Source organism: Oryctolagus cuniculus, chromosome 7 (genome assembly GCF_964237555.1).
Source record: "Oryctolagus cuniculus chromosome 7, mOryCun1.1, whole genome shotgun sequence".
Taxonomy (NCBI): domain Eukaryota; kingdom Metazoa; phylum Chordata; class Mammalia; order Lagomorpha; family Leporidae; genus Oryctolagus; species Oryctolagus cuniculus.
In genome coordinates, this window is record NC_091438.1 from 113,205,742 (window position 1) to 113,219,477 (window position 13,736).

General features: G+C 43.7%; 1 protein-coding gene and 1 long non-coding RNA gene across 23 annotated transcripts in view; one reads left to right on the forward strand and one right to left on the reverse strand.

Annotated features, from left to right (window-relative positions):
- The window catches only part of LOC138850643 (uncharacterized), a 122,519-nt gene that overhangs the window by 33,828 nt on the left and 74,955 nt on the right, over positions 1 to 13,736 (forward strand). The window lies entirely within an intron of this gene.
- Positions 1 to 13,736, reverse strand: part of FGGY (FGGY carbohydrate kinase domain containing) — a 532,663-nt gene that overhangs the window by 21,875 nt on the left and 497,052 nt on the right. For 14 of the 20 annotated variants that reach the window (XR_011390684.1, XR_011390683.1, XM_070078429.1 and 11 more), the window contains 2 exons: positions 9,189 to 9,250; positions 3,629 to 3,836 (listed from right to left, as the gene is read on the reverse strand). Coding sequence is in view for 18 of the 20 variants with exons in the window: in XM_070078418.1 (XP_069934519.1) it covers positions 3,755 to 3,836; positions 9,189 to 9,250 (144 nt within the window). In the remaining 2 variants the exon portion in view is untranslated. Of the gene's footprint in view, positions 1 to 3,628; positions 3,837 to 6,588; positions 6,682 to 9,188; positions 9,251 to 13,736 lie in introns of those variants that run through there. The other 6 variants (XM_070078427.1, XM_070078423.1, XM_070078428.1 and 3 more) reach the window with 3 other exon arrangements.

Below are 13,736 nucleotides of genomic sequence, written 5' to 3' on the forward strand. Positions count from 1 at the left end.
GTGCAATTGGTTTCCCATAAGATATCATGCAGGAAATGGCCTGTAACAACACTGAAAGTTTGCAAAAATGTCTGAGCTTGAGCTACAGTCCAACATCAAGCTGTGTGGTTATGCATGAGTGTGTGCAATAAAAACTAAATGCAACATTAGGCAGAAGGCATGATTTTCTTTTACCCTTAGTCATCAAATCACATTAAGTTTTTGACGGTGCTTACTTTAAGGCACATTAACACAAACCATGGATTATTTGACCAGAAAGTGAGAGATCCTTGAGCTATTTTTACTTCCTTCAGTCTTCTTCTTGTAGAATAATGTCTTCTGTTGTATATTTATTCATTGCTCGAGCACCCATTATGTGCAAGGAACTGTTTACATTCAGAAAACATAGGCCCTAAGGAAAGTTGTGCCTTCCAAGAGCTCACAGGCCAGTGGCCAGAGAACAGATAAGTAAACCAGACTAATGTGATTCTGTTCAGATCAGGAGGAAATGGCAGATCAAGTTACCATTATAACCTGAATGTTCCAGTCCATTACCCTCACCTGCTGATCTGGTACCACCCCAAAGTCTGGAGTTTCCAGAGATATTTCCCAATATTTTTACTGCTCTCCTTCAGACTTAAACTCTTCAGTTCAACAGGCAACAACCTGGACTGTGTTCTGAATATAAAGATCAACTGCCCAGAGTCTCCCCAGGAGTCCGTCCCTAATAAGTACTCTGTTTGGATTCCATCTAACTCTAGCACTGGGTCTTGTCATTACTGTGGGTCTGTGACATGTCACACCATTCTGCATCCTTGTCCTCTCCTTCCCACCTCCCGCCCCCTGCTTTTGTTCTCTTTGTTTCTTGTGAAAGCCACATTTATGCTCTTCACATATGGGAAGTATTTTTGGTTAAAATTAAAAAACCTGTAGTGTGTTCCTTGGCAAACTGATTTACTAAGCAAGGCTGGCTTCAACTTGAAAAGAAAGCTTTCAGTAGGCAACAAAACAAAAATCCCACAAACCACACTGCACACTGTAATTCTTATTCATAAAAGCTAAATATACTTTACATGTGTGCATTAAATAAAGCCTTCTTTCCTAGTGCAAGAAGGTAAGGATTGGAGTCATTACAGCTTTTATTGTTGAGCTATACATGAGTATAGAAATCTATACAGACATTTACATTGTTCTTAAAACACTGCTTTTATAGTAGGAATCAGAAAGATTTTCTTAGGGATTAACCACCTTGCCAGGAGGCACAAAGAGAACCATGTAGAAGCAAGATGTACTGTGTGCCTATTATAATTTGAAAGGCATTGTTCTATGGGCCTTCTACACAGCTTTCACTAAGTCCTTACCAACAACCCGAGGAGGCAGGCAGCAGTATTTTCCACCTGACAAAGGGAGGCTGAGACTTAGAGGTTAAGGATCTTGTCCAAGGCCTTTCAGCTCTTCTCTGTCACAGGTGAGGGGATGCCAAAGATATCCCAGTGTTGCCATGCCTGCCTCATGCATGGGTATTTTCCATTTTTGTATAAAGCAGTGAGAACTCAAGGTCAGGTCTGGAGTGCATACAAAGTTGCCAGAGAGAATTTTCAACAGGAGCCTGTCACTAAAGGGCGGGATTCCTCTCCAGCTGTGCCAGCAGGAAGACACTTCAAGCTTTGCACTCAGACACATCTGGGTTTGAACGCTGTCTCCACTAGCAGCTCAGTGACTCCGGGAGAGCTGATTGTTCTTTTCTGAGTTTCGGCCTTCTCATCTGGAATGTGAAGTTGATGCTGCCAACCTCACAGCGTTGTTGTGAAGACAGGAGAGAACACACAGGGAGGACTTGGCGAATAGTTGGTCATTTTTCATGTTTCTATCTCTGCCTTTCCTAAGTCACACAGCTACTGCACTCCCCAGTGCTTTCTATGAGCAGGCCCAGGCCTATGCTCCTTCTGAGTCAGCGCTGCTCAGTTTCGGCAGCTGAAGCCTGTCTGGCCATGGTCTTGATCCTGCCATACCTCTAGGGTGCTTCCCAATCCTCATTCAGCTCAAGCTCTGGCTGTGACCCAGCTATGAATGAACTGGGGTTTCTGCTGCTGCTGGGCCTCCTGGATCAGACACCCAAACCCACACCCACCTTCACCCTGGGCCATGCCTCAGACTTCTGTATCCTTTGAATCCTGTAGAATGCTGTTGCAGAGTTGACATTCACAACTGGGTGCGGTACTCCTCAGGATTCTGAGCATCTTCCAGGAGACAGGCTTGTAACAGGACAGGTACGGTCCAGGCAGCTGAGCTAGGTGCTTTACATGTATTGTCTCATTTAACCCTCATACAATCCCATAAACTAGATACTGTTAATATCATCATTTAAAACAGAGGAAACAGACTGTGCAAGGTTAAGGACCTCTCCAAATCACACAGCTGGTGAGAAAGAGGTAAAGCAAGGCCTGGGATCCCAAGCCAAGGCTCACAGCTGTTACACCGCATGGTTTTTCATCCCACCTGTCAGCCGCTTCCTTCTTCCTCCCTTTATGGTTGATGTGCGCCATGCAGCAGGTGTGTTCTCTTGCAGCACCTATCACAATGTACTATGACTGATTTCTGTGTCTGCATCGCTCCCCATGGGAGCTCCCTGAGGGAGGAGACCATGTTTTATTCATTCCTGTACTCCAGCGCTTAGCAAGATGCCTGGCACAGCCTAAGTCTTGCAAAAGATGTTTGTTGACTGAATTGTACTGTTTATTTTCCTTTCTACTTTCTGTATTATGTTGTTGAAGTCTTGGTATATCCTCCACCCAAACTCTTTGTGGCTGTGACAGCCCTAAAATCCACGTTAGTGGTGACTTTTGGGGCCAAGATAATGCGTGGGTGTTTGTGTCTGTATGGTATGGTATCAACGTACCCAGATCAAAGGCATCTAGCCATAATGTTTCTTTAGTTTCTATTAATCTGGAAACTTTCCACAGCCTTTCTTTGTCTTTAATGACACAGGCATTTTTGAAGAATATATTCCATTAAAACAATAGCATGCTCTTCATTTGGGGTCTGTCTGATGTTTCCTCATGATTGGATTCAGACTCTGTGTTCCCAGCCAGGGCGATGCTCTCCCCTTGTCAGGCCATCACATCTGGAGGCACATGATGTCCATTTGCCCATCTGAAGTTAATTTTGATCACCCAATCAAGAGCTTGTCCTATTTCTTCCCTGTATAGTTAACATTCTTTTTCCTCTTGTAACTAATAAACAATCTGTGAAGAGACATTTTAAGACCATGCATGCATCCTGTTACTCATCAAAATTCCCTCCTGGATGCATTGATGGTTCCTGCCTGTACCTAGGTTTAATATGATGATTGCAAAATGATGATTGTGCAATTAAATGCAATATCTGACCCTAGATAGGATCCTGTATTGGAAGGGAAAATGTCACAAAGGACACAGAATAAACATTAGAAATCCTGCCCAAAGCAATGAAAGGCTTTCATTTTCATTTAACAGCTAACAACGAATCAATTAACAAGCACAATCTCTCCAAGGTCTTGGACCATATACGACTCCCTGACCCCGTGTGAAACTTCTGGCACCAGGAAGGGCTCTATGCGGAAACCACCAAGTAAATCGTGCTGTTTTGAGATGGAAGACTGCAGTTCTGGTTGCACGTGTCTCAGTTTTCTTTATTTGCAGACAATACAGAAATAATGATCTGATATTGAGAGGGTCTTGAAAACAAGATGAACTGATGGAGGTCCTCCATGAAGGGACACAGCTGCAAGCCCTGTTCAGTCCCCATGCATGACTGCCGCGTACTCCTTCTGGTGTTCAACCAGCTTCAGGAATACTTTATATTTCTTGTCATAATACCTGCAGGGAAAATCATGACAGAGAGCTGAATGATCTCAAGGCAAGTGGCACATAGCTTCCCCTTCCCTGTGAAGAATGGGGAGGTACTTGTCACGGTTATGCTGAAACCTCCCAGACTTTGAATACTCAGCCTTCCTAGGTGGCGGGTTAGTCTGTTTTCTACTTCTACCTATTATCTATAACCTATATGAAGTGTTGTCATCTCCATTTTTGAGACTGGCACATTTGTTCAGAAAGAAGACCTACTCAGCGTGGTACAGCTATAGCCTCGCAGACCTGTAATTTAAACTTGTAGTAACTGTCTGACTTTGAAGCCTCCCATCCTGAAAGGCTTCCAATATGAAAGACCATTTCATATTCCATCTTCAATAAGTATTTTCTAAATTATAGCCCCAGGTTTGATGATGGGTGTAAAATGACAGCCTGACCACAGAAGAGACTGAACATTTGAACCACCTTTCAGGAGATTCTGCACCTGGCTTCCTTTGCAGACTGCTTTATCTTCAGTAAAACCCCACAGGAATGGAGTAATGCTTTCTGGTAGCTGTGCCCTGCCTTCTGGGTGTTTCATTGAGGATCTCACCTCCACCAGTGCTTTGCCGCTGACTCTTCAGGTGAGACCTGTTAGACCTGGCATTGGTCATGAATCAGAGAGCAGAGTCTCCAAAGCTGCTTGGGCATCACAATCCGGAAGGGGGTAACAGCAGCCTGGACAAAGGACGCTGCCGCTTTGTCCTGACTCCGCTTGGCTGGGGGAGCTGGCATGGGATGAGGGTTGAGGAAGGCAGCTCAGCATGACTTGGCAGATTCCAGGGTGCTCTGAAAAGGAATCCTCACTTGAAGGAACTTCCGTGCAAGTTTGTGAACTGGGGAGGGAGGTTCTAAGAGTAGCCTTCACGTGTGCACACAAAGCTTCTCACACAGAGCTATGTTAATAGGAGCCTGCCTCTCAACATTCCACATTGAACACTCTGGTTACTTAAGAGCTGTTCTGGGGTCAGACACAGGGCTAAGAGGTGGACTTTGAAGCCTAAGTTTGAATCCCAGTGTGAACCAAGACTAGCTGTGTGACGTTCGACATGGATTTAATCTATTTGTGCCTAAATTTCTTCATCTGCAAATGGACATGACTGCCGGATCTTCCTTACCAGAGCTGTTGTATGAATTAAACAAGGGAATATGTGAAAGGTACTTAGAACTGTGTTTACTTTAAGTACCTTTCACATAATTAATAATTTAAAACAAAGGTATTCAAAGAGTTCACGGAAAATTGGATTAAAAGATAAATTTAATCTAGTGCCAAAAAATGTGAAATCCGCGCATATGAAGAGTCTTCAAAAGTGTCATAGAAATACATATTATGAAAATGCTGTGTGTTGATTTCAAAATTCCCTGGCTTCAAAATAAATCTCTTTTAATTCCATTTTCCACAAACCTTTTAGATTCCCTTCATATGTAGGTACTATTAGACCTCAACTCTATAAACTTCTAAATTTATTAATCATAGCATGATGTTAGGGTCAATTTTCTCCTCCTAATGATAACTCCATGACAATATAATTTTAAGCCATCCTTTCACTATATGACAGATTGCCTGATTTTGGAATCTTGAAACTGCCAGACAGGAGCTAGGGTCAGGACCTCTTCTCATATACTTGAAGATTTCCAACTTTAATGTCCATGGCTTTATAGCAACTTTGCTCACTGGTTTTATTTGTTCCATAACTGGAATCACACTAGCATTTCTCTTTTTGTAGTTTATTTTCATTTAGAATAATATATTTAAACTTCATGTTGACAGAATTTCCTTCCTTTTTAAGGCTGGACAATATTCTATTGTATGTATGTATGTATTATTATTATGCTTATACATGCATCCATTAATAAATACTTGGATTATTCTCATGGTTTCAGCTACTGTGAATTATGCGGCTGAGAACATGGGAATAAAAATTTCTCTCCAAGAAGCTGCTTTCAATTCCTTTGAGGATGTACCCAAGGTCATGTGTGTTTTTTTTTTTTTTTTTTTTTTGAGGAACTGCCACTCTGTTCTCTGAAGCAGCTATACCATTTTACATTCTCACCAACAGGGCAAAGAGTTCCAATCTCTCACAGTCTTGCCAACACATGTGATTTTCTTTCTTTTCTTTAATAGCAGTCATCCTTATTTATATGAGATTGTATCTTGAATTACTGATTTTCATTTCCCTAGTGGTTAGTGAAATTGATTATCTTCTTAAGTGCTTATTGACCACTTATGTATTGTCTCTGGAGAATTCTCAATTCATGTTCTTTGCTCATTTTTGAATTTGGCTGTTTGTTTTGTTGTTGAGATTGAGGCATTCTTTATATATTCTGGATAATAATCCCTTATCAAACAAATGGTTTGTAAATACTTTTTTCCATTCTGTGGACTGCCTTTGTATTGTCACGCATAAAATGTTTCAAGTTACTTTAAACTGACTTTTCTTGAGCCAAAAATAAACACTGTCTGATATAAGGGTAAGGTTTGGGATCATCCTAAAAATTTGGTTATTGAACTAAAGTCACTAGATTAGGCTCTCTGTAATCCTGACTTTTTAAATCAGCCAAATACTCTCTTACAAATTCTCTCCAACTTAGTCAGCTACTTTTGTATGGCACAGACCCAAGTAAACATCCTGTACTGTTAATGTGATTTGAAGCAGTGAGATGTGAGAGCAGCTCAGAAGGAAACTGGCTCCCTCTTTCTACTTGCAAACCCCTGGGTCACCTGCAGATGGTGGTATTGCATTGCGTCTGCCTGCTCCTTCACCATGCACAGCTGCCAGCTGCCAGCTGCCAGCCAGAAGCCAAGAATTCTTTCCTAAAAGAACAAGTAGGGTTTACAGAAAGAACCTAAAAACAGACTCCCTCAAAAGTCTTGGGAGGGTCAGGAAGACATGGAGAAGGATCATCTGTTTCTTGTTACAAAAAAAAAAAAAAAAAAAAAAAAGAGGGATACATCAGGACCCCAGGACCCCTCAGGGTACAGAGAAGGGTGGCAGCCTGGGGCTTCCAGTGCCAGTGGAAGCTCTGGTCTCTCCATTTGCCTGTGCTGAGCCCCCTCGGGCAAGGGCCTGCCCTCTGACCTCTGCATTTAGAGAGGGCTCCATTCAGAGGGTCCACATCCTGATTCCACTTGGAAACTAAGAAGAAAATGCATTGTAAAAATTAAAAGTAAGAAAGGAGGGAGGAGAAAGGGTGGGAAGTATACTGCTCTTAAAACTATATAGGAAATATGTAAAATTTGTTCCCTTTTTATCAATTTTAAAAATTAACAAGGCTGGCGCCGTGGTTCAATAGGCTAATCTTCCGCCTTGTGGCGCTGGCACACCGGGTTCTAGTCCTGGTCGGGGTGCCAGATTCTGTCCTGGTTGCTCCTCTTCCAGGCCAGCTCTCTGCTATGGCCCGGGAGTGCAGTGGAGGATGGCCCAAGTGCTTGGGTCCCTGCACCCCATGGGAGACCGGGGGAAGCACCTGGCTCCTGGCTTCAGATCAGCGAGATGTGCCGGCCGCAGTGCGCCAGCAGCAGTGGCCATTGGAGGGTAAACCAATGGCAAAAGGAAGACCTTTCTCTCTGTCTCTCTTTTTCTCTCACTGTCCACTCTGCCTGTCAAAAAAAAAAAAATTAACAACAGCAACAAGAAGAAGAAAATGCAAAGAAATTGGATGACATTTTCTATGGAATTTCCAAATCTGTTAAATACTGACCAGCACCTTTGCCTGTCTGTAAGTGAGGTAAAATTTCTTTTTATGTCTTAACCTCAGATATGAGAGTACATCAAAAAGTTCATGGAAAATACATATTGTGAAAAAACTATGCATGGATTTTGAAAAAAAAAATTGCACCGAAATAAACTTATCTCCTAATTTCATTCTTCTGCGAGCTTTCTGGAGTACCCTGGAACGTCCCTAAAAATTTAAAGTCATTTCTACTCTGGCCCCATCATCTTCAAACTCACTACTGGTGACTTTGTGGAGGCCTTTTCCACTCTTTCCCACTTCTAACCTGTATTATTGAAAAAGCCTTCCATTTGGTCAACGTGTGTCTACCCTCAGCGCCCTCTAATTGATCCTCTATGAAGTATCTTTCTAGCGCCTGCATTTGGCCTTCCTGATAAGCAAGTCTCACCCCTGTCCAGCCTGTCTGCTGAGGCTTGAACCTCATGAGCATGGTTTCCAAGCTCATTGTGAGCTCACCTCTTCCTTCCCAATTCCACACTATGCCCGTCTTACTTCTTGCCATTCCCCACTGTACACTGTGCTTCAGAACTAAGAGTAGTCTAAGAGTGGTTACCTCAACATACCATGCTGTTTCCACATTTATAACTTCGCATTTGTTATCTCCTCTCCCAAGAATGTTCTTATCTACCTGGGCCTGTCTAGCAATTTACTTTAAGCATTTATAGTCAACTCAGGGGCTGGTGTTTGGCCTGGTGGTGAAGACACAATTAAACACTCAAGTGCCATATTAGAGTATTTGGGTTTAATAGCCAGCTCTGGCTCCTAACTCCAGCTTCCTGCTAATGCAGACCTTGGGAAGCACTTGTGGTTCCTGCCACTTACTTGGGAGACCTGGATTGAGCTACTAGCTCCTAATTTTAGCTCTCAGGTGGAACTGTTGTGAGATTTAGGGAGTGAATCAGTGGATAGGAGCTTTCTGTGTGTCTCTCTCCCCCTCTCCCTTTGTCTCTTTGCTGCTCAAATAAATAATTTTTAAAAATTCCATTGGACTTTTCCTCCACTCAATATCTTTACCTCACTCCTACAGGGTCACTCTTTGTTTTCTGAGCTACTTTGTCACCTGGTAAGACTTCCGTTATAGAATTTATCTGCTTGTTCTGAAATGAATGATGTGCTTAAAGCAGACTGTGTCTTATTTTTCCTGTACATCCTACCTGGAGCTCAGCATAATTCCCTGAATATGGCAGGAGCTCAATAATATTTTGTTAACCTGGGATTAAACCATTGATCAAGTTCATTCTGCGGTCCTGAATGCCAGATAATGCTGAGTGTAAAGGAAGGAGCAGAGTCTTTTGGCAGGTGATAGGAGAGATGCCCATTTTAGAACAGAGAAGAAAAGATTTGCTGCCATGACCTGGGAAAAAAAACACCGGTCCAGAAGTTCAGCTTGCATTTTACCCCCAGGTCTGGTCTAACTAGTTCTACAATCTCTAGGGAAGCAAAAGTGACTTTACCTCTCTGGAACTTAGTTTTTTCCAGTATTAAATGAAACTACTGGATTGACTTGCAAAGTCTACTCCAGATCTGCAGTTGCATGTGTTTGTATGTTCTCATTCCTTAGCCCTGTTATGTGAAAATAGAACTTACTTTTTATCCTCACGTCTTGGGAACACGACTTTCCCAACTTTGCTCATTCTTGCCATCGCTTCCTATTAAATGGAAAACATAACACAGTGAGCTGAGTTGGAAAGCTTAAAGAACACAGTGAGGCTTGTCATGGCCAAAAATATTCTAATTGCAATTCACTTCCCTTAAAGATAGTCAGTGGATCCATATTGTTTTCAACTTCTTTTCTTTAACATTAAGAATAAAATCTGATGACTGTTTAAGGTCACACCTATGACCACACATCCTGGGCTAATAAATTGCCACGTAGTGAACAAATACCCGTAAAGGCCAAACACTTCTGTGATGGCCTCCAGAGACCAATGTGGGGAGCTAGTTTTCCTCTTCACAGCCCAAGTACACAGTCTACTTAACTAAAGATCATAACTAGATGTAGCCGACTTTACATCTGTGCTGTAGGATAAAATATTTAAGACCCCTTCAATTTGCCATCAACACTTTCCCCAGCAGTCTCTAGAGCTGAGTAGAGATGTGAGACTCAGGGCTGAGTCCAATTGACCTGAGTTCTGGAATGTGACTTCAGGATGTTCCAGTCGTTACCATGGGGCACACACACAAATGACACACTGTAGCATCTGGGTGGATGTGGAACACGTGTGGGGCAACAGGATCAGCCATAGACTGTGCTGCTTCCATTGTTATATACACATAAGGGTTAGCAGTCCTCTGAGGCTGTGGAGACCAGGGGAAAGTTAAGGGAAAGGCAGTAAACCCAAACTTTGGGAGCCCAAAGACCTGACGAGGGGGGACGGCAGCAAGGGCACAATAAAGCTGCAGAGAATGGCCCTGCCTTAGAAACACACATTGAACTTAGACTATTAGAGATGTGGTCCTCTCTGGGGTCACATGGGGACAGCTTCTCACTCCACACATTTATGACCCACTCACCACGTCTCACATGCTGTGCTAGAGCTAAGATTTACATAAGACACTCTTGTTGCTCTAGAGAAACATATCAGGGAGGGAGGGAAAAATGTAGAAAGATGACTAACATACAGATTGTGAGAACCCCTGGGTTTCTTCAAAACAAATACCAGTATCCCCCTGACCACCTTTGCTACCTTACTGTGCTTGACTGATAGATTTGCATATCACTAATGACCTCTTACATGCCCTGGGCTGGTTTATAAGTTAATTTCCTGCCTTCTCCACTCCCTCCCGCATCCAGAATGCAAGCTGCCCAAGGGCAGAGCCTTTGTTTACTATTGAGTCTCAGCATCCAGAATATTACCAAAACATTTAAGCCTCTTTTATGTGCCAAGCATAGCACTCAACATTCACGGGCTTCTCATCACAGAATGGAAAGGATGGAGTTGACACTGTGGCATAGCAGGTTAAGCTGCCGCCTGCAGTGCCAGCATCCCATATGGGTGCCAGTTCGAGACCCAGCTCCTCCACTTCTGATCCAGCTCTCTGCTATGGCCTGGGAAAGTAGTAGAAGATGGCCCAAGTCCTTGGGCCCCTGCAGCTGCATGGGAGACCTGGAAGAAGCTCTTGGCTCCTGCCTTTGGATTGGCCCAGCTAGAGCAGTTGTGGCCAATTGGAGAGTGAACCAGCGGATGGAAGACCTCTCTCTCTGTCTCTCCTCCTCTTGCTGTGTAACTCTGACTTTCAAATAAATAAATAAGTAAAAAAAAAAGAATGGAAAGGACATTTACCAAGTTCAAAACAGAGTGTGATGTGTAAGTCCTATGCTAGAGGTGGATAAACTTCTTTTCAGTAGTTACCCAAGGGTTAGGAAACTCAATAGCTTTTTATCTGCTAACATACACAAATGTCCACTCCTGTTAGCTTGCTCTACTGGTTCTTCCCTAGCATAACATGAACATTCTGAATGAGTTACCTGGTTTCCCAGTCTTCCACAGAGAAGAAAGAGCTGATTGGGAGGTGAGAGATACTAAGAGTAGCAAGCAGGAAGGACATTTGAAATCTCATTGGCTGGAAAGCCAGAGGGAAAAGACAAAAATTAAAATGGGGTTGTCTGGAGCCCTTTAGTGAAGGGGCAGAGAGGAAAATACTGCTTAGTGAGTTGTTGCTGCTCCATATTTGAAGAGCTCTGCTTACCCTAGCACGTGTTGAAACATTTCCCTTCACAAACTACCTTTTTGTTAAAAGTTTAAAAAATTTATTTGAAAGGTAAGAAGAGAGAGAGAGAGAGAGAGAAAGAAAGAGATCTCTCTTGTGGCTCATTGCTCAAATGCGTGCAACAACTCAGTCTGGATCTCCCAATGTGGGTGTTAAGGACCCATATACTTGAGCTATCATGCTGCCTCCCAGCATGCACATCGGCAGGAAGCTAGAATCAAGAGCAGATTTTGGACTCAAGTCCAGGCATTCTGACCAGGGCTGCAGGAGTCCCAAGTTGCATCTTAATCACTGTGCCAGACACCTGCCCCTACAGACCAACTTCTGATTCTCTTAAAGCAAGCCCCACATCTTGCAGAGAGGGTTTCAGCAATTGCCATGCTCAACTTTGCTACCCATCCTCATTTTGTCCTTGCTTGTTCCTTGCCTGATGCTTCCAGGGGGACCTTGCCTCCTGTCAGCCAACTCTCAAATGCCGGCAGGGAGTGTTCCTCTTGGTTGGGCTCAGGCCACATTTGAGACAGCCAGCCTTCCAGCATTGCCTTCCTGGGTGGGATCCAGGAAACTCGTACTAAGGAAGGGCCTCCAGAAATGTTATTTTCTTCCCTCTGTAACAGATGTGTGGACAACTGGCCGACAACAGGGATTCTCTTTTTCCTTTCTTCCCATTACCTTTGCTTGTTTCAAAAAATAAATTACTGAGAAATAAATGCCAGCAACAGAGAGTTTGAAGGTTTAAATGGAGGGTATTTTGCCTCTTAAAAAGTACCCATGTGAGAGTTAAACTTAGGCCAGCCATGGACTGACTCCACTGAGAAGGCTCTTGCCTGAATCAGCCCTGCTGCTGCCTCCCCCTAGCCTGAGGCCCTGCACACCCCACTCCAGCAATGTGGGCTTCTCTCCATCACAGCATGTGTGACATGGCACCGTCCCTTGGTGCTAGCACATCAGTCTGCTCCACTTGCCTGCGGACCCTGTAAGGCAGGGACTGTTGCAATTATTTTCACTGCCAAACCCAGCATCTGGCAGGTTGCATGCACTCAGGGAATGTCTACAGAATGGATGGACATACAGATGAGGCCTGTGACAGAATGTTAAAATGGAATTTCAGCTGCAATCTTAAGATGACAGATATAAGATACCAAAGTGAACTGGAAACAGACCACCCTGGAACATTTGTAAAAAGGGTGGTTGAAGACCCATTAATCAACTTCTAAACCTTTCAGGCACATGGAAGTTCAGAAAAAGAGATGGATTTTTGTTTTTTTGCACATCAGGCCTCCTTCCAGGGGAGGTTTTAGGGGAGCTTCCCCCATTCGAGTCAAGAGAGCAGAACTTTGCTGAGATAAGCTGAGAACTGGCCGTGTGTCGCTGAGGTTCTGGTACACAATGGACTGTGTGGAAGAAGAGCAAGCATCTGTGGTGTAGAAGTGAAGGGAGAGGTGGCGGTGAGGTCAGCTGGCACTGCCAGGCTGTGGGACTCCCAAAGGCATGGCTGTTTCCTGTGGGCGCTTGGTGGCCCACACGACAGGACTGTCAAGGGTTGTCTTAGATCCTGTCTGATATGGGGACCTAGTGAACCTGGGGGTGAGCTACTGGGTTTCTAAGGAGCCGAGAGAAGAGTAAGAAACCAACTAGAGTAGAGACATTTAGCACGGTCAAGGTTATTGCTTGTGAGAGGTTGTGATGGAGCCTATGAGACCAAGGGCTAATTGTCAACACTTAGTAGGCCAAGAGAGCAGAAAGCTGATCAGCTAAGAGCTCTCCTACACACCCATCCTCTACTCCTTCCTATGACCCCAGAGGGACAAGAAGGAGCGAGGATGTTGGAGAGGAAGAGAAGGAAGACGGAAGAATCTGATCATGGCTGCCTCTTCTCATCTGTGCACATGCTGGCTGGAGAGACACTGGGAGATGTTTATATTTTACCTGATACAGGCCTTGATGATATTTGAATTTCTACATTTTGGCCATGTCTCACAATTTAAAGAGGCCATAAAACTTGTATTACCTAAGTCACTAGTCACTGTGCTAAGTAAAGGAGCTACCAGGATGTTTAACCAGGGAAGGCAGAGTGAGCTCCACTGTTCAAAGGAGTGGAGGTAGTAGGAATAAAAATTTTTTTTTCTGTTCAATCTCAAGAATTGGGTTTGTGCTACATAATCTTTTATTTTACCCAGATGTTCATTTATTTGAAAGGCACACACACACACACACACACACTTAGTATTCCTATCTATTGTTCCACTCCCCAAATGCCTGCAACAGCTAAGCTGGGTCAGGCCAAAGTCAGCACAAGGCACTCAATCCAGATCTCCCATGCAGGTAGCAGAGACCCAACTAATCCCAGGTTATGTATTAGCAGGAAGGCTGAATTAAGAGCGAAGCTGAGGCCCAAACCCAGGAACTCTGATACAGGATGCA